General features: G+C 42.5%; 1 protein-coding gene across 2 annotated transcripts in view; it reads right to left on the bottom strand.

Annotated features, from left to right (window-relative positions):
* Positions 1 to 15,386, bottom strand: part of Taf3 (TATA-box binding protein associated factor 3) — a 131,003-nt gene extending 115,617 nt beyond the window's left edge. The window contains exons 1-2 of one of the 2 annotated variants that reach the window (XR_007214032.1): positions 15,170 to 15,386; positions 8,672 to 8,914 (exon numbers count right to left, since the gene is read on the bottom strand). Coding sequence is in view for 1 of the 2 variants with exons in the window: in XM_048367917.1 (XP_048223874.1) it covers positions 8,672 to 8,914; positions 15,170 to 15,335 (409 nt within the window). In the remaining variant the exon portion in view is untranslated. The remainder of the gene's footprint in view (positions 1 to 8,671; positions 8,915 to 15,169) is intronic. The other variant, XM_048367917.1, reaches the window with a different exon arrangement.
* Between the last annotated feature and the right edge of the window lie 6,006 nt (positions 15,387 to 21,392).

Below are 21,392 nucleotides of genomic sequence, written 5' to 3'. Positions count from 1 at the left end.
GTTACTACATTTTTGAACATTACACAAAAAGAACAGAAGAGGGAGCACTGTGAAGTTAAAATCTTCTGATATTAGGTTCAAAGAATATACAGATAATTTCAATTTAATGACTCTAAACAGAATATTTTTGACTTTATGATGGTGAAAAAGAAATTCAAATTTGGTAGAAATTGTACTTCAAATGTTTAATTTTGAATTTTTCTGTTTTCATAGGTGGTACAATATTCTTGAAATGCTGAACGTTTTAGCAAACAAGCCATATCTCCTCCTCAGCCACATTATGGTAAAGGTTGACAACCAATACAGTGTTGTTAAGCTATGACATTCAGTAGGTTAGGCAGCATATGAAATTCATTTTCAACGAACAATCTGTTCAATTTACAATGTGTTCAGTGGGACATAACTCTACCGTAAGTCAAAGGAACATCTGTAGTTACATAAACAATTTCTTGAAAAGAAAGGTACATCCCTACATACAATGAAAAGTACAAGGGAAGACACTTACAAAAAAAAGATAAATATTATAATGTTCTATCACAATTTCAAAGGAGGTCTGGGTCAAGTGAGGCCCTGAGTTCAAACCCCAGTGTCCCACTCCTCAAATGTAAGGGAGAAACTTGAAAATGTTGATACTTAGGGACTTAAGAGATGGAGAAAGTGAACAACATTAAATTAATGGGTTTAGGGATATATATATATACATACATACATATATATACATATATATGGCTGGAAAATCTTTAAATCAATGAAGTAATCCTATAAAGTCAAGACGTTATTTTTGGTAGCAAGAAGGGAATATAGCAAGAAGGGAGTATGGTCAGGACTGAGCACATGAAGGGGCTTCCAACACAGCTGGTAAATTTCTCTGTCTTTAAAATTTAGAGGCACTTTAGGTCAGCCAATCAGTCACTGATGAGCTTGGAGAGTTGCTTCAAGAAAGCAGAAGGAACAGGGCACCAGTGGCTCCTGCTTGTAATCCTAGCTGAGGCTGAGATTTGAGGATCTCAGTTGAAAGCCTGGGCAGGAAAAATCTGTAAGACTCTTATCCCCACTTGGCCACAAAAAGCTGGAAGTGAAGCTGTAACTCTAATGGTAGAGTGCTAGCCTCGAGCAAAAGAGCTCCCCACAGAACACAGGCACAGAGTTCCAGTCCCATCACTAGCACAAAAACAAACAAAAGAGAAAGCAGATGGACTATTGCTATAACAAAATCCTAGAACTACAAAATAGAGCGACTGGAGACATTGGATTACAGTAGTAATCCTACCAAATAAGAATGAATTCTATCAAAAAATATTACCAAAGAAGAAGGAAAAGACTTCAAGTCTAAGGAATTGAACAGTTTCACATGAAAGGATCTAGAAGGAGCCACATCCATTAAGAATATTCTGGGAGAAATGAGAGCATGGGGAAAACGAGCAGATAAACTTGAGGAATATATTTTTTTTCAACAAGTTATTTTTGTTAAACTTATAAATGTTAATTTTTTGAGGACTTCATAACAGAGATAGAAATTTCTGGTAGAAATGAGTCAAATTCCTTGCAAAAGAGCTTCAAATACATCCTTCAGGAAGAAGTTTATCCTATTCCTACAGTGGAGGCTGTACTCAGTGACTTGGTTCCCAAAGAGTAGTGTGGAAGGGGGAAAGACTAGCTTCACAGTGGAAAAATCTAAAAGGCAGTACCTTAGCCAAAGTGAGAGAATTTGTCTGTGGTATGATGTAATGAAAATGGCATTTTACTTATGTAGTCATTCCCCCCAAATATTTACCTTCCTACTTTAAACAAGAGAGAAACATCAGGAAAAGGGCTCTCTAGTAGATAGCCATCTTATGACATACTAACAATAGTCAAAACTGTCAAGGTCATCAAACACAAGACAAGTGTAAATAAGTATGAAAGCAAGAAGTCTAAGGAGACATGATAACTATGGGGAAAGGTATCATGGATGGACCCTGAAACAGAAAAAGCTAAAGATAACTGAGTAAAATAGATGTTAGTTAATAATAAAGTATCAATTTTGGATAATTATAACAAATGTAAGCTAGTAACAATAGGGAAATGGGTAAAAAAAATAAGGGAACACTAGACTATTTCCTTGTACTTTTCTGCAAATCTGAAGGTATTCTAAAAACTGTCTTTTTAAGTGTGTTAAAAACAGAAATCTCAACGGTAGCAACATCATAGTGTCTTTATCAACTTTAAACTGTGGTGTTAAGTTTCCTGAGATAAATATATCGGAGTAGAGGTTTCCATTGCTTTTCTTTCTCATGCAGATACTCTGAATTAGGACTCAATGGTCAGCATCTGCTGAATTCACTGAGAGCCAAGCAATAACTTTGCCACAGTATGCTATTTCAAACATCCTCCTGCCGATTAATATTGGAAGCAAAAAAAATATGGTGTTTCTGTAAACCTGAAAACACATATGACAAGCTGGGTAGGCATTGGGTACCAAACGATCAGAACTGTAATAGTCCAAGCAACTGTATAATTAGAAAGTATTTTCAAAGAAGTTTCATTTCTACACATATAAGAAAATATAATAAAAGCAATACTTGCAAAACTGGTGTAAATCAACTGAACAATTCGGGGGGGGGGAAGAGAAAGGGGGAAGGGGAGGGGGAAATGAGGGAGGAGGTAACAAACAGTACAAGAAATGTATTCAATGCCTAATGTGTGAAAATGTATCCTCTCTGTACATCAGTTTGACAATAAATTTTTTTTTTTTGGCCAGTCCTGGGGCTTGGACTCTGGGCCTGAGCACTGTCCCTGGCTTCTTTTTGCTCAAGGCTAGCACTCTGCCACTTGAGCCACAGCGCCACTTCTGGCCATTTTCTGTATATGTGGTGCTGGGGAATCGAACCCAGGGCCTCATGTATATGAGGCAGGCACTCTTGTCACTAGGCCATATCCCCAGCCCGACAATAAAAATTTTTTAAAAAAGAAAATATAGCAAGCAAGAAATTCCTGTCATCTCCTCTTTGATCATCTTCCCATTGCTCCTCCAATTGCTACTGTTAGGTTATGTTCCTTCCATTCCTAAGCAAGCACTACTTGCACTGTTTTATACTCACTGTCATTGTAGTGATTTGAGCAATATATATATTGTGTTTCAATTAAATGGTATATTCCTTCAGAATGAAGATGAAGACAGAGTATTAGCATTTATCATTTTATGTGTTAATAAGCACTGTTCTGTTTACATAATGTCTTTCAAACTGCATCCCTAATTCTCCTTAACACCAAAAGACAGTTTTGTATCTATTTCATAGGAGATGAACTTAAAGTTCAGAAAAATAACAATGCCTGGGAAAAAGACAAACTTAATAAAGGTCATCACATCTGAATGAGTCTATTAAGTCCATGTTTGTTTGTTTTTACTACCATGATACCACTTCAGGCATTTACTGTAAATATTCTCCACAGCACTCAGAACTTTGACTCTGACCAAGTTCAATAATGAACTTGGTGAATAATGGTTTGTCAAAGTTCTTGACCTCTGTACACGCCAGACTGCACCACTGATCACAATACTAGCAACTTTCCCACATGCTGTACCCATTAAAAAAATATTCAGGTAGAAATAATCATTAACTTGACTGGTATGGCTGCATTTAAAAAATGGTAACTACAGAATTATATTCTTTTCAAGATAGAAAAAGGTTTTTGATAAGTACCTTATCATACTATCAGCTATTGTATCCTTATGAACCATATCTACGTGTTGTGTTTCTGTTCCTCACGTTATACAGATTAACTAACATAAGAAACAGCATTTAGCCTGGCTCTGGTGACAGGTTCACATATGTAATCCTAGCTACTCAGGAGGCTAAGATCTGAAAATCGAAATTCAAAGCCAGCCAGGGCAGGAAAAGTCTGGGAGAGTCTCATCTCCAATTAACTACTGAAAAGTCAGAAGTGGAGCTATGGCTCAAATGGTAGAGCACTGGGCTGGTAGAATACTTGCCTCGAATACATGAAGTCCTGGGTTCGATTCCTCAGCACCACATATTTAGAAAAAGCCAGAAGTGGTGCTGTGGCTCAAGTGGTAGAGTGCTAGCCTTGAGCAAAAAGAAGCCAGGGACAGTGCTCAGGCCCTGAGTTCAAGCCCCAGAACTGGCCAAAAAAAAGGTGGAGCACTGAATAAAGAAAAAAAAAGAAACATCATTTAAACCAGGCTCTATATAGTCTTAGCTAATCAAGAGGCTGAGATCTGAGAATCTCAAATTAGAGAGCACCTGGGCAGACAAATTTGGGGGACTCTTATCTCCAATTAACCAGCAAAAAGCCAGAAGTAGAGGTGTGGCTCAAGTGGGAGAGTGCCATCCAGAATGCTATCCGTGGGTGAAGAAGCTAAGTGAGGGCATGAAGCTCCGTGTTTAAGTTCTAGTACCAGTACATGCACACACCCAAAAAGAAACAGCGTTTACGGGATGGGAATATGGCCTAGTGGTAAAGTGCTCGCCTCGTATACATGAAGCCCTGGGTTCGATTCCTCAGCACCACATATATAGAAAAAAGCCAGAAGTGGCACTGTGGCTCAAGAGGTAGAGTGCTAGCCTTGAGCAAAAAGAAGCCAGGGACAGTGCTCAGGCCCTGAGTCCATGCCCCAGGACTGGCAACAAAAACAAAACAAATAAACAAAAGAAACAGCGTTTACCCAAGATAACACGATAACTTATTTTTGGCAGTATTAGTAAATCTCAGGGTCTTCCACTTGTCAAGTAGGTGCTATTTCTTGAGTCATGCCTCCAACCCTTTTTTGTTTTTGTTATTTTTTAAATAAAGTCTTGGGATATGCCTGTGGACTGAATATGCTTATTCACACTCCTCATGTAGGATGAAAGGTGTTTACTACCAAGTCCAGCTGCTGATAGGGAGAGGAACTCCAGATTATGCCTGGGCAGCCTTGAATAGTAACTCTCTTGATCTCAGGCTCTAGAATACAGAGGAGAATACACGTGAGCAACCAATGCCCAGCTTGATAACCCTAATGTATAATATGGGCACGCTCTAAAAGTAAATCAAGAAGAATCAAATGGCTTACAGATAGATTATTAGTTAGCTTTGTTTAGTTAGGGACTTAATATATTAATAAAACAATTGGCTAAATAAATAAATGCAAGTTATGCACGTGACACATAAAAAAGGGATTAAAATTAATTTAGGGGCTAGGGTATTGGTTAATGATAGAGTATGTGCTCAACATATATAAGGCCTTGGGTTCTAATCCCAGAACCAAACAATAAGAACAAAAAAGAATAACTCAACATTGTCTTCTTTCTTTCATTTTGTACTACTATGGATCAAATACAGGGCCTAGTACATCTGAGGAAATGTATTACCACTGAGCTAAACCACTGGCCTAGTGAGTCCAAATTTTCTTAAAAGACAGTAAAACTCTGAATTATTTAAAAACTCAATTATTAAAAAGGAGATTAGTACATAGAAACCATGAAACATTTATAAAGCTCTAAAAATCACAGAAAATGTGGAATAAAATAAGTTTATTTATTTTATTGGTGCCACTCCCATGGCTTGTACTCAGGGCCTGGGCAAGATCCCTGAGCTTTTTTTGCTCAAAGCTAGCACTCTACCACTTGAGCCACAAGCTTTATTTCCAGCTTTTTGTTGGGTACTTGGAGATAAGAGTCTCCTGGACTTTTCTTCCCAGACTGGCTTTGAATCACGATCCTCAGATCTCAGCCTCCTAAGTAACTAGGATAGCAAGCAGGGGGCACTGACACCTGGTTAGACTCAATTAATTTTTTTTTACATGGAGAAGACAGTTCTAGCTCATAACCACAACATTTTAATAATGCACATAAGATATAGTTGGTAAATTTGACCACTGTTTAAATTCACAAATGTAAAACTAGTGATCTCATACTATTGTAAAATAACTGATGCACTTAATATATAAGGACACTAATGCATTTATGTAGTAATAATTTTCCTTTAGCTTCATGGTCTGTAATGCCTCACATTTTCTTCTAGCTTTGATTTCTATTCTTTTTTTTCCTTAACACAGAAATTTTATGTATATAAAAGTATGTATACTTTGAGCTACAATTTTCAGAGCCATACAAGGAATATTACTCTGAGCTGAAGAGGATGTACTATGGGTAGAGAATTTAGTCCTTCTCCCATGAAGACACCTAAGATGCTTAACAAATCATCTTTAAAGACAACAGGGATGACTTGGAATGTAGCTTAGTAGTAGAGTGCTTGCCTAGCATGCATGAAGCCCCAGGTTCGATTCCCAAGTATCACATACACAGAAAAAGCCAGAAGTGGTACTGTGGCTCAAGTGGTAGAGTGTTAACCTTGAACAAAAAGAAGCTCAGAGACAGTGCCCAGGTCTTGAGTTCAAGCCACAGGACTGACAAAAGAAGAAGAAGGAGAAAAAGGAGAAGAAGAAGGAGAAGAAGGAGAAGGAGAAGGAGAAGGAGAAGGAGAAGACGAAGACAATGACGACGACGACGACGACAAGGAAAAAAATCCCTGAACACCTGACATTCCTAGCTTCCCTTATGAAAGAAAACAAAGTTCTTTTCAGTCCAAACCAGGCCTCTATGTAAGAAATCTTCCTTTGATAATATTAGTATTTAAATAAGCTTGTTATATTTTCAAGGTAACTACATTCTATTTAAAGTTGAACTGGAGTTTTAAGATAAAAACCACTGACATTATGGGGAAGGACTTAAAGAGGACAATTTTACATGGGAAGATATAAACAAAAATAGTTCCTGACTGGTAATAAAGGCCCTACCTACAAATGAATTCAAAGGTGGGCATGAAGGCAGAAAATTAAGCAATTATTAAAGGAAGTTCAGTATGACTGAGGTGAATCTGTAGATCTCCAAGATCTTCTGTTGATAAGGAGAATTGGACAGAAGGAGAAACAAGAAACTTCTATAGCCAAGACCCTACAAATAGTGTTTTATAAGTTCAGAATCATTTGCTGAAGGTATATTTTGCTACAAACACCAACAAAGGCGTTATTGATCATGATTCCTGATGTCAGTCAGTATTTATCTCCAAAACTTGAAGTGGAGAATTGCTAAGTTACTGAGAGTTTATTCCAAACAGGCTCAAATAAGAAAAGTTTGATTAACTTTCCAGATTACAGTGAGTCTTTCATGATCAACTGTAGCTACTGACAAGCACAGATATAGCACTTCATCTTCAGCACACTGAATTACAGCTCTACTACTATTCAATAGTGTCTACTACATCTAAAACCCTGAGCTCAGTAATGATCCACCAGTTCACAACAATGCTCTACAGCTTAGGTCAACATTTCTTCAGTGTTTCCTATGAGGCAACATAAACACGCAGTTTATAAAACCATGCATTCCAAGTGTAAGTTTAGCCCATGAAATGAACAGGTTAACACTTCAAAACACTTGTAAAGTGGAACATGATACTTAAGAGATGAACTGTAAGAAATGTAACACTTGGGCATTGCTGTTGAGAAGGTAAAATGGTGACAGCTGTTATGGAAAACAGTGTGGGGGTTCCTCAACATTAAATTTAAGGCTAAAGGAGGCTCAGCATGTACAGGCCCTGGATTCAATCCCCAACATCTAAACAAATAAACAAAATTACATACTATCTAGCAATTATCCAGCAACTCCACTGCTGGGTGAATGTCCAAAAGGATCAAAAACAGGGACTTCAACAGATACATATACACACACCAATGTTCATAACAGCATTATGCCAAAAGCCAAAATGTATAAACAATCAAGGCATTTTAACAAATAAATGTGCAAAATGTGCATTTAATATTTGATTATTCATTCTTAAAAAGGAATGCAATTCTGACAAATGCTTCAATATGGATAAGCCTGGAAGACGTAAATGCTAAGTGAAATAAACCAATCACCAAAAGTCAAATGTTATATGATTCTACAGGAACTGAGAAAGTAGACAGAGACAGAAAATGAATGGTAGCTGGGCACTTATAGCTCATGCCTGTAATCCAAGCTATTTAGTAGATTGAGATCTTAAGATTGAGGTTCAAAGCCATTCCAGGCAGAAAGTCCATGGGAATCTTACTCCAATTTGCCATTATAGACTTGAAAGGGGAGGAATGGCTTAAGTGGTAGAGCACTAGCCCTGAATGAAAAACCCAAATGAGAACATGAGGCCCTACATTCAAGACCCAGTACCAACACACACACGCACACACACATGCACACCCACACCCACAAACAACAGACACAAGTCCGTAAAATAACACCAGTGAGTGCTCTCAAATCACTGTTGCCAATACACAGTACATGGCAATGGCATTCAACTCACATTAGTAATAGAGTAAGGGAGAAGGAAAAGAGCTACTCCATTTTTTCCTTTTGTTTCAAAGGTGTTCTAATCATTGAGTATTCCATTCTATACAAAGGCCTGTCTATGGTCACATTCAGTTCTCCCTAATTTAAAAGGTGCAAAGGACATAAACATAAAGACCGAATCCTGATACCATGACCCTGGCTGGTAATGCCAGTTCCAAGTTTGTCAGACTAAAGGTTAGAATAATTTGTAAACAACATTAAAATATTTTGAATCCATTTGTAGAATTTAAGTGTAAGCAGAGCATGGACAACTGAGGAGATTACAAATTCATTCAAAGACACTAATATATGAGGAATAAACCACAAACCTTCTTGAGAAGACACAATGGGTGGCAGGTAGTCAGGAATGTATTCCTTTCTTTCTTCTGCATCTTTACTTCCAGGCTGAGGAAACTGAAGTACATTGTTCTTGCTAACAGGAAATGAAGGAATTTGATGTGGGAAGGTAACTGGTTCGATATTGTGAATATAGTCTTCTAGTTCATGTAGACTGACCCCCATAAGTTGGAAAGCTTCACTGACATCATCCAAAATTGGGTCTGTTCGGCCATCTGAAACAAGTTAAAATCAAATCAAATCATTTTAGGGAAATCCCATGAACATTCCAAACATGTTAAGAAAAATGTTAAGGAAATATACAGTTCAGAATTAACCAAACTATTTACTTAAAACCTAATCACTGTAAAAACTTTAATGAATTTTTGGAGTATCATATTACTTATTACACATACATGTGTAGATACCTACATACATACAAACATACATACCCATGTCAGTTCTGGAGCTTCAACTTAGCCCCTCAACCAAGCCCTTGCTCAGTTTGCTTACTCATGCATGGCTAGCACTATGACACTTAGGCCACACTTCCATCCTAGCTTCTGGCCAGTTAATTGGAAATGAAGTATTGTGCCCTTTTCTGCATGAGTTGACTTTGAACCATGATTCTGATCCCACCCATCTGAGTAGCTGGGATTTCAAGCACAAACCCATGTGGGTTTTTTTGTTTTTTTTGCCAGTCCTGGGGCTTGGACTCAGGGCCTGAGCACTCTCCCTGGCTTCCTTTTTGCTCAAGGCTAGCACCCTGCCACTTGAGCCACAGCGCCACTTCTGGCCGTTTTCTATATATGTGGTGCTGGAGAATCGAACCCAGGGCTTCATGTATACAAGGCGAGCTCTCTTACCACTTGGCCATATTCTCAGTCCCCCCATGGGTTGTTTTTTTTTAAACCTTTTTTTTTTTTTTTTTCTCGCTAGTCCTGGGGCTTGAAGTCAGGGCCTGGGCTCTGTCAGGGCCTGTGCTCAAGACTAATGCTCTACCACTTGAGCCACAGCACCACATCTGGCCTTTTCTGTTTATGTGGTTCGGAGTAATCAAACCTAGGGCTGTATGCATGCTAGGCAAGCTCTCTACCACTAAGCCACATTCCCAGACCGCTGTGGTTTTTTGTTTTGTTTTGTTTAACAAATTTCCTTTGGTTCTTTATGAAATTTGAGTTATACTTAAGATGTGTGGTGTCTCTTCAGGAGGCTCGTGTTTTAAAGAATGGGTCCCCAGCTGGTAGACCCAATACATGAGAGAGAGGTGATTGGACCATTAAGACTCCACTTTTATCAATGCATTAATCCAGATAGATTCATAGGTTCATATATATCAAGGGAGATGGACACAGTACCTAGCTGGATGAAGTAGGTGGCGGGAAGACACCTCTAAAGTTTATTGTGTCCTAGGCCCCTTAACTGTCTCTCACTGTGCCTCATGACTATAATTAGGAGAATGACTAACTTCGGTTGGCTATGTATGCTCAAAGCCATGATATTTTGCCATACTTCAGGCCTACAGCCTAATACAAGCTGCTGATAGAAATGAACCATTAGTCTTTCCTCCTTTGAACTGTCTCTCTCTCGTTATTTGTATCAAAGTGACAAGAAGTCTAACACAAAATGTCTGAAATTAGACCACACTGTAAAATATAAAAGAAAATCCAAAGTTGGTAAGAAGCAGACATGCACGAGCTCACAGGGACAGAGTCTTGATGGAGGCATGGTGGTGTACAACTGGTATCCCAGCATTTGGGAAGCTGAAGCAGAAGGATCAAAATGTTGAGGTCAGCCTGAGTTGCATATTAGGACCCTGTCTCCAAAAAAACAAAACAAAACAGAAAATCTAAAAGGATGTGTGGTCAAGGTTAATTGTGGAAGGTATAGTACGGGAGGGTGGGATGGCTGAAGCAGGAAGATCACTTCTAATTGTTTATAATCTTAATTTTTCTATGAGTGAATTCTGTAAAGTGAAAAGAGATAAATAATACTCATTATTCTCCCCCTTACTGAATGTACTGTTTTTGGGTTTTGGTAATACTGCGATTTGAGTTAGAGCTTTGCCCTTGTTAGGCAGGTAGGCTACCATGGAGCCTGAACTCTTCTAATATTATTCTCTTAGTCTAAAAAAAGTAGAATCATCTTGAATTTTTCTTTATGCTTTACAGCCCCCTGCTTTTTGCTTGCCATAGAGTTCAGATTTTCTTCTACCTCTGTTATTCCTACTATAGCCACATCAGTATGGAGTAGTCACCACTCAGCTATGGGGGGACAATGTTCCAAGATCCCTGGTGGATCCCTGAGACCTATGCATACTCTGCTTTGTTCTTATATTTAACATATTTATGATAAGGATTAATTTATAAGTTGGACACAGTAAGAGATTAACAATAATGCGGCCAGGCACTAGTGGTTCACCCCTGTAATCCTAGCTACTCAGGAGACAGAGATCTGAGATCATGGTTCAAAGCCAGCCCAAGCAGGAAAGTCCATGAGACTTCTGTCTCCAATTAGCAACCAGAAAACCAGAAATGGCATTGTGACTCAAAGTGGAAGAGAGCTAGCCCTGAGCAAAAAAGCTCAGTGGCAGCACCAGGCCCCGAGTTCAAGTCCCATGACCAACAACAACAACAAAAGGAATAATAACAGAAAAATCGCTACAATTTAATGTTATTTAAGATAGTGTGGCTTTTGTTTTTGCCTTGCTTCACAAGTGTAGAGCTCAATTCACACTAACTTCAAGAAGAAAAAAAGATGTATTTATTTTCAAAACAAGTTTAACCAAGGTTGTAGATGACAAACTAGGCAGATTACTACTGTAATTTTAAGTTCTGCCCACCTGAATCTCTCTGGCATGCCAGTATAACTTTCCTAAAATACCATCTTCATCAGAGTATTCCCCTACTAAGGAGTATAAAATGCTTTCTACCCCATTTTACTTTTCTTTTTTGCATTTCTGGGGTTTGAACTCAGAGCTTTGTGCATGCTAGGAAGGCAATCTATCACTGAGCCAAGCCCCTAAGCTTGTTTTCCTTGCATTCATCCCCCTACACACAGGGTCTCTCTTTGGAGTCCAAGCTGACTTCAAACCTGCGAGATCCTCTTGCTTCAGCTTCTCAAATGCTTGGATCATATATGGCCACGGTCACATATTTTACTTCTCTGATAAAGCTTTTAAGTCCTTCAACAACCTGATTTCACACTATTGCACATTTTCCTTGAATATCCTTCCAATTAACTAGCTATACATGTTAAGCTGGCTACTTTAGTGGTGCTTTTATTACTTCAACTTGGACATTTATTTTACCCTGTTCCTATCCTAGAATTCTGTCGAGAAAAGATTGCTTTTCTTTAAAGTAATCCTGGAATCCAGAGCCCACCAACATCTCTCCTTTATCTTACTCCTTTCACATTAGCTGTCAGAACCATGCAATAATTAAGTTACAGATCTAGTCTTAAAGAATCATTCTAAAATATTCGCAACTGCTTTCAGTGCTTGGACACATATCTCAGAATACTTGAAGAAATTGTTAATCTAGAAAAACTTTAAATTCATTCTTTCTTGAATTAACACAGGAATATCATTATTCATTGAATTAACATGGGAATATCAGCTTCAGATGTCATCAGTTTGTGTTAACATTCTGATACCCTTGTAAACACCCTGTGGGCACAGACTGCATCTTAGTAATTTTATGTCACCCAACACAGGACTGAGGTCATAAGTAGTTCTCATTACAAAAAACAGTTGGGTGCCAGCAGCTCATGACTGCAATTCTAGCTACTAAGACAGAGATTCAGAGGACCAAGGTTACAGAATTCAATTTAAAAATGACGTGTCAGAAACATAATCTAATCTGTCAGATACATAGTTAAACTTTCCAAAAGTCATCAAACCACAGTTGGGAACAATGAACATGACTGTCAATCACATTCACACTAAATCCAAGAAAACTGATTAATAAAATGGGTAGCTAGAAGTAATGTTCACACTAAGGTGCTACAGTGAACTGCTGATGACTGTGAACTGCCAGTACATACTCTGGTTTTGTGCAGAAGAGTTAAAAAGTAACTAAGTATTCAGGGATATTTCATATACCTAAAGGTCCACAACACCTGTCTTTATTTAGAAAACAAGGTAACAATATTATAATCTGGATTACTCATAATGGTAACAATATACTTGAGGACCATGGAAGGGGAGACCTGATGGGAAAAAAAAAAAAAGCAAAAGCCAGAATATTCTGCTGGTAGTATAATTCCAAGATACTAATGAATGAACTCTATTTTAAGGATCCCAATTAGAAGTATCAGTGAAATCAAGCTTCCAAAAGATGCTTCAAAGATTTTAGGAACTCAAAAAGTGAAGCCAATAAATAGCTATTATGGTAGTGGATTATCAGTTTGTTTATCCAACAAGCATTTCCTCAGTATTTATTGTATTGTGGCCTTTTACAAGATTACAGAACACAGATAGCATCATTTTGCTTCATAGGGAAGGAAAAGAGACACACATGAACAATTACAAAACAAGGTGATAAATAACATATGGGAAATATGAAGAGAATTATGAGAGCAGACAACATGAGTTCCCTAGAGCAGATGATAAGTGAGTATCAAAATATAAGCAGTACAGTGGACCAGAGGTGCAGGACACTCAAAGAAGCAGCATGCATATAGAAGTAGATGGATTAAGATGTTTTGGAAAGGCAGGTAGCTCAGCATGGCAGCAGATTAGTATGGCAGGGTAGTAGAAGATAAGAAAAATGCTAGCTTACAAAGGGAAATGTGTGCTGTTAAAAGTTTAGACTTGCTGGGAATATGGCCTAGTGGCAAGAGTTCTTGCCTCCTATACATGAAGCCCTGGGTTCAATTCCTCAGCACTATATATACAAAAAGGCCAGAAGTGGCGCTGTGGCTCAAGTGGCAGAGTGCTAGTCTTGAGCAAAAAGAAGCCAGGGACAGTGCTCAGGCCCTGAGTTCAAGACCCAGGGCTGGCCAAAAAAAAAAAAAAAAAAAAGCTTGGACTTTAGCTAAACAAGTAGAGTGCACATGAAATATTTTTCAGAAGAATGACAGGCTCAGACTTGTGTCGTGCACATGATCCTATCTGTGTTATGGACAGTCTCACAGACTTTCTTGCCTGGGATGGCTTCAAGCTATGATCCTCAGATCTCAGTCTCCTGAGTAGCTAGGATTGCAGGTGGGAGCTACTGGTGTCAGGCTTCAACTTTTAAATCTAGAAGCCACTTCCACAAAATGAAGCATTTTTAAAGCGTGTGTGCTAGTACTGAGGCTTGAGCTCAGGGCCTGGACACTATCCCTTAGGATTTTTGCTCAAAATTGATGCTCAACCATCTGGAGCCACAGCTCCACTTCTGGGTTCTGTTGGTGGGTAACTGGAGACAAAGAATCTCACAGGTTATCCAGCCCAGGCTGGTTCTGAACTGCAATCCTCAGACCCATGCCTCCTAAGTAGCTAAGAGCTGCCAGCGCTCAGGCCACAAAACCAAGTCCTGTATGAAACAACTCGTCAAGTTTTCCAACTTAGGATCGTAACCTGACATTTGAATGAATGATACCCTCCATCACGCATTGGCACCTGCGCGTGCACTGATGCGAGAGCACATAAACAGCATGGTGAAGCAGCTATTAAAAAATCTTCCCCATTCCTAAACGCGACCTGTCACAAATACTTCCAGACTGAAAGCCATCCATCCACACACACACCCCCCTCGGGAAAGCAGCGGGCCCCTCTTAACCATGAGCACTGATGAGCACCTGACAGATGAGGGGGGGGGGAGTCAACCGGTTACCCCGAAAGTCATCTAAAAGCGACTCTTCAGCAGTGAGCACGACAAAATAATAATAATAAAGCCCGCAGCGGTGGAGCAAGAGTGTACGCGGAGCTCACGTCTGGCGGAAAGGGAACCGATCCAGAGGAGAGAGCGCGGGGCGGGCAGGTCCGGGAGGGAGCTGTCAACGAGTGTGGCTCGGCGGCGGGGCGCTGGGGGTGGGAGGGGGTGGGGACGGGTGGGGGGGGGGAGGACGGCCGGTCTAGTGAGAAGCGGCCGGGAGACGGAGCGCCCGTGACAACTAGTAGTAGTAGTTGGCGGGCGATGGAGGGAGCTGAGGGGGCTGGGGGCGGGATGAGGGGACCCAGGAGAGGACAGGGTGCGGAGGGGGGGGGGAGGATCCAGAGAGTCGGAGGGGGGGGGCGGCACCGGTCCCCTCCGAGGGCAGACAAGGAGGGAGCCCACCCCCCACCCACCCCCGGGGGCGTCCGGGGAGGGAAGGGCGTGGAGCCCCCGGGCCCCGGCGGGGGGGGGGGCTGGTGGCGGGAAGTTAGCGGGCGAGGCAGAGCCACCCGGAGGGGGGGGGAGGCGGGAGGACCGGTGGGAAGGGGAGATGGGGAGAGGAGGGGGGGGGAAAGGCTGAGGTGTCACCGCGAGCCCGCCCTCCCTCCCTCCCCCAGCCCGGTTACTCACAGAGCTCCGAGTACCGGTGGCAGCCCCGGCCCAGCTGCTGCAGGTAGCGCTGCAGCACGTCGGTGAGGAGGTGGCAGGCGCTGAGCTGCACCGAGTCCCAGCCCAGCGCCTGGCAGATCTGCGCCACCGAGACCCTCAGCAGCGACCGCGAGTAACTCTCGCACATCCCGCTGCGTGGACGGGCGCCGCCGCCGCCGCCGCAGCCCGGGCGGACGCCGCGCTCCAGCCCCCCGCCGCCCGCCGGGCCTCAGCGGGGCCTCCGGATCATCCTCGGGTGGGGGGAGGCCCCCCTCCGCCCCGCGCCCGGCGGCGGGGACGCCGGCCCGCTCCCGCCTCCCTCCCGCCTCCCGACCCTCGGGCGACCACCTCAAAGCCCCGGCAGCAGCGAGCGCGCCAGCCTGAGAGCCGCCATTTTGGGCTCGCTCCGCCTCCCGCTGGAAGGCCGCCGGAGCGAGGCAGCGCCAGACGAACGCCGAGCGAGCGCCGGCGCCCAAGCTCCGCCCCGTGGGAAGCCGAGCGAGCGTGCCGGTATCGATTCTCCGGCCTGGGGGTAAGGCCACCGGAAACGGACGGGCCGAGCGCGGTTGGTGAGCTGAGCTCCGGGGGACGAGCAGGTGCCGCTGGGGGGTCCTGCGCGGTGGGAACGGGGCCCGCGTCGAATGAGCGGGAGCTGGGGCGTGCCTGCGGAAGGTTCGAGAGCTAACGGGAGCGCGGTTGATGTTCCCCGGAGGGGATCGGGCGGTGGGCGTTTGAGGTGTTGCCCGGGAAGGCCGGGCCCGGGCCGGCGTCGCCTCTTCTGGCTGCTGGCCTCGCTTTAGAGTTTGAATTGGGGCGGGCGGGGGATAGTGAGTTCGAGGTCAGCCTGGGGCACGTAGTGAAATCCCGTCTCCAAAACAAAAATCCAATTGGTTTTGCATGCCTGTGACTGGTTGGCGTCCCCGTGCCCAAATAATGACACCCACCCACTTCCTCCCCAGCAATAATCAGATCAATAGTACCTTCTTTTAAAAAAAAAAAAAGTGTTTTTTCTTCATTGTAGAGGTAGTGTACAGAGGGGTTACAGTTACACAAGCCAGGTATGGAGTACTCCTTTTTGAACAGTGCCACCTCTTTCCTCATTTTCAGGTTCGCCTCCCCCCACCCCACCCCCGACCCCTCTCCCTTAATATTTTCTTTTTTTTTAAGTTCATTTCAAGAAATATTTTATATGATCAGAGGCACCCAGGCATTGCGGCTTTTGCGTGTGTCCCCTAAAAGTATTCTCCATTGGTCTCACTGTGTGTGAATGCCTAGAGTCCCGTATAATTTATTTTCAGAGAAAGAAAACAACAACCTCGAAGTGCATGCCAGTCATCTAACAGCTCTTTTCCTGTGAAATTTCATTGCGCGCCCCCCCCAAATGGGGACCCTGGTGAGCCATATCTGTATTGCCAGCCACCGTGACCTAACCAGGACTGAGAAACCCAATTTCCTAGGGCCCAAATAAATACTAATCAAAATACATGACACAGACTGTGTAGCCTTTGCTCCTGAAATTTGCTGGAATGGTTGCCTGGTGCAGCAGAACCTTCTAGCTCTAGCAGAGTGTTGCCAGGTCTTTCCAAGATGCCTGAAATCGGGATGTTCCGATAATGAGCTTTTTAAATATTGGGAAGGAAATTTTGTTTTGGGGATCAGAGTCAAGCTATATTGTCCAGGCTGGCCTCAGACTCCTGGGCTCAAGTGATTCTCTGCCCTCAGCTTCCCCTGTCGCTGGGGGGAAAGAATGGAGGGAGTAAATCAGGCTCAGAGTAGAATGAAATTTACAAGCTTTTATTGATGGATTGATTGATTTTGTTGGTAGTAGGGCGTGAATTCAGGCCCCCAGGTGCTGTCCCTGAGCTCAAGGCCAGCACTCTACCACTTTGAGCCACAGTGCCACTTCTGGTTTTCTGGTGCCTATTTAAAGAGTCTCATGGACTTTCCTGCCCAGACTGACTTTGAACTTTGATCCTCAGATCTCAGCCTTCTAAATAGCTACAGTTACAAGCATGAGCCACAGACATCCAGCTTTTAGAAGCTGTTTTGTTGTGTTTTTTTTTGCCAGTCCTGGGACTTGAACTCAGGGCCTGGGCACTGTCCCTGAGCTTCTTTTGCTCGAGGCTAGCGGTCTACCACTTGAACCACAGCACCACTTCCAGCTTTTTCTGTATATGTGGTTCTGAGGAATCAAACCCAGGGCTTCATGCATGCTAGCTAGGCAAGCACTCTATCACTAAGCCACATTCCCAGCCCCTTTTACAAGCTTTAATTTGCAAACCTAACTAATTTCACAGGTCAGCTGGTTAGCTGACTAATCTGAATTTAGCTTGGTTATGATTGGTGACTTACTTTTTTCTCAAATGTGCCTTCTTGCCCCTATTACAATGATTGAGTACATGAGTTGATGTGGTTTCACCAATATTTGTGCTTTGGGGTAGCTCTATATCATTTTTACAAGAAGTATTCCAGAACATTGAGCATAATAGTTTTTAACAAACATTTGAAAACTCAGTAGGCCTGAAAACATAGTAGATCAGCCAAAGAATGTGTAGAGAAGAAGCAAGGTAGCAGGTGGGGTCATGCCTATATTTACTCTATTGATGCTTCTGTCCCCAAGATCATCAAGGGGGGAGGAAGAGAGAGACAGACAGACAGACAGACAGACACTGGGGATATAGCCCTGGGTTCGATTCCCCAGCACCACATATACAGAAAATGGCCAGAAGTGGCACTGTGGCTTAAGTGGCAGAGTTGCTAGCTTTGAGCAAAAAGAAGCCAGGGACCGTGCTCAGGCCCTGAGTCCAAGCCCCAGGACTGGCAAAAAAAAAGAGAGAGATGTTTGATGGAATTCAAGCTTAAATTCAGGGCCTTGTGCTTTCACTCCGCTTTTTTGCTCAGGGCTGGGCTCTACCGCTTGAGCTACACCTCCTACTTCTGGCTTTTTGCTGGTTAGTTGGAGAATCTCATGAATTTGTCTACCAGAGCCACCTTTTAACTCTTATCCTCAGATCTCAGCCTCCTGAGTAGCTAGGATTTTAGGTATGAGCCACTGCCTAGCTTTTTAAGGACATTTGTGATGCAAAATCCTAGCCACATTTGACTCTTGTTGCTGTTTGATAATATTGAACCTTGATTTGCCTTTCGAAGTGTGGAAAAATTTCAAACCTACTATATCCATCTGTTTTTGACTTTAATTTGCCTCCCAAGCTGTTCATCCATGAGATGAGCTTGGCTTTTTAGCTTTCCAGTTAGCCAGTCATTGGAATTGCCATGCAACCATGGGCATGAGGCGAATGAGGAACATGGTACATTAATGAAAGCTTCGCAAGCTGGCCTCCCTTCCCATGTAGCTTGTTGCACCCGTGACCCCTGTTCATGGTTGTCTTAAGTCAACTGTTGCTTTTAAACTTTTGTCCAAGCTTGTGATGGGCACTTCTTTTGCTTACTTGGTTTCCTGTCATCTGACACTCCATCCCAACGCCAGGCCCAGTAATTACCATGCCAGGAGCTGTTTTCCCAAAGATGTAGAATTTTCCCCCACATTATGACCCTACTCCAGAACATGGGGTACCATCGAGACTTACCATTTAGAACTTACAATGAACATCACACCACAGATGTCTCTACTGTATTAGCACCTAGGAGTGGGAGGTAAGGGCAGGAAGCAGGATTAGGGAAGAGAAAAGGCATGGGAGGGATTGAAGGGGAGGACTGGGAAAGGGAGGAAACTGGGGTGGGGAGAGAAGGAAGTGAAGAGCAAGGAAGAATAGAAGGAAGCAGGATTTGGGCAGGGAGACATCCCTTTGCACTCAGGAGAGACTTAGCCAAAGCTACCTGTGAGCTAAAATGGTCCTTCAGAGTTAGTACTGAGTCAGGCAAGGGGACCAACCTGGCCTCCCACATTGATCAGGCACCGAAAGTGGCCTGTATGACAAACCACAATGATAACAGTGACCTTTATTACTAATGTGCATCACTGCTCCAGGGACTTTGAAGTGCTCAAGATGAGAGAACGTATGTAGCTCCTAATTGAAACTAAAACTCCATGTTCTTCCCATATGACTTTTCTGTCTGCCTTTTTCCACAAACCAAGAACTTGGACCTCAGTTATATCAGAGGTTTGCTTTCTAAGCGCTTGTTCTTTTCCTAAGACTCATGCCAGGGGTTTTAATCATTAGCTATATAAAGGTGACTCACCTGATCTTACATTCTTCCCGAATGTCATGCTAGCATAGGTCACCGTATCTGATGGATTTCCCATCTACAACTCAAATTTAATAGTATTTAATATTAAATATTTAAAATTCATTGCTGTCTTCTTTGTTCTGGGTGACAGCCTTGGGGAGAGGAACCAAGAACATTGATCAATACGATAAAAAAAAAATACCTGTGACCACAGTACCTAGCAAGTAGTCAGTGTGTAGTAGATAAATATGCCTTCTAGGAAAAACTCACCTTGAAATCGTGTATAGAATGAACTGTACACAACTCTGAGTAGAACTAAATTGTGAATACACTAAAACATGGAATTAAAGGGTGAATTTTGTAGTAGTGGACCTGTATCTTTAAAGCTGTTATTTTCAAGTAGAAAGAAGAAAAAGAATAGATTCCAGGAAGCAAGAATCTCTGTAGTGTAAGAGCAGATGCTTGAGATGGTGGAGTCCAACAATAGGACACAGAGCTCTTACTGAGCAATCCTGATCATCCCATCTTGGGGGAGGTAAAAAGTGTTAAGAACAATACAGCAAAGCTGGGTTGTTGGCTGGATCCTGGTGCCACAGGATACACAGAAAAGCTGGGTTCTGGGCTAGACACCGGTGCTGGCAGGGTTTACAGGTGAACATTCTTGAACCAGCTCTGGCAAGAGCATCATTTTTGTATTCAGTTGGTCCCAGCAGCTCAGTGCCTGCATAGTTTTCAAGCTTACCGTGGCAAGTTTCCACTAGTAATAGTTTTGAAAGGAGACACATGTCCCACACTAAACACAGAGAAAAAGGTTCATACAGAGCAAACGATAGAAAATCTTGGTAGTATCTAGAAGTTTCTAGAAGAGTAACATTTAAAGTTTATGGTCTGGTTTTCATTTTGTGTCTGTTTGTGTAATGCTAGGGATTGAATGTAGGCCTTATCATGATAAGCAAGCACCCTACCCACAAGTCAATCTTTTTGAGAACACTTTGGCAGAATCTATATGAACTATTCCTTGTAACAAAAACCTTCCCCTGGATTTCTACTCAAGACTATTCAATCCACTACACTGGTACCAATTCCATTAATCAGCTACTGTTGTAAAACTTAAGCAAGGTATGTTCCCCCCCCCAAGACACTTCAAGAGGGCCAAAAGAGCTAGAGGGAGTAACAGGAAAATAATTTTGAAGCTGTAGCCTTTTCTTCATGTGACAGTATTGGGTGACAGCCTCTTCCCAGCCCTGGCAGACATCCAGAGGTTTGTACTTTTAGCAAGAATTAACAACAGGCCACCAGGATCTTTAGAGTACCGATGGTGCCTGTGTGGGCCTGAAGATAAGACGCCTGTTACAAGCTATAAGCCTAGCTTCTTTCTCACTCGTCTCTACATGCTAGCTTTTAGCCTTCACTTTCCAGGAGGGAGCCTGGAAGAACTTACGAGGCCTAAAGAGGCTGACAAACAAGGTGACCTAGTAAATTACCCAGACTCACTCACAGAAAACTAAATATTTCCACTCATCTGGGGAAAATTTGGGACTAAGGGTTGAGGACAGCCTGGACCATCACTGAGATTTTTCTCACCTTTATATTTTGAAGCAAAACAACAACAAAAAAAGATAATGCAACAGAGACCCTATATGGCCCTTTGCAAATGTTTGCCAACACTTTGGAATCCAAAAGCTAGACCGTGGCAGGGAAACCGCAGATGAAATTATTACTATATAAAATCAGGATCTTAGGGAATTACTGAAAAAATACAAACAATAAAAGGAATGTAATAAAGAGATAAAACTGGGGCTGGCAATATGGCCTAGTGGCAAGAGTGCTTGCCTCGTATACATAAAGCCCTGGGTTCAATTCCCCAGCACCACATATATAGAAAATGGCCAGAAGTGGCGCTGTGGCTCAAGTGGCAGAGTGCTAGCCTTGAGCAAAAAGGAGCCAGGGACAGTGCTCAGGCCCTGAGTTCAAGCCCCAAGACTGGCATAAAAAAAAAAAAAGATAAAACTGGAGG

Source organism: Perognathus longimembris, chromosome 18, assembly GCF_023159225.1.
Source record: "Perognathus longimembris pacificus isolate PPM17 chromosome 18, ASM2315922v1, whole genome shotgun sequence".
NCBI lineage: Eukaryota > Metazoa > Chordata > Mammalia > Rodentia > Heteromyidae > Perognathus > Perognathus longimembris.
Note: the sequence above shows the minus strand (reverse complement) of the source record. Positions and strands in the feature narration are given on the sequence as shown.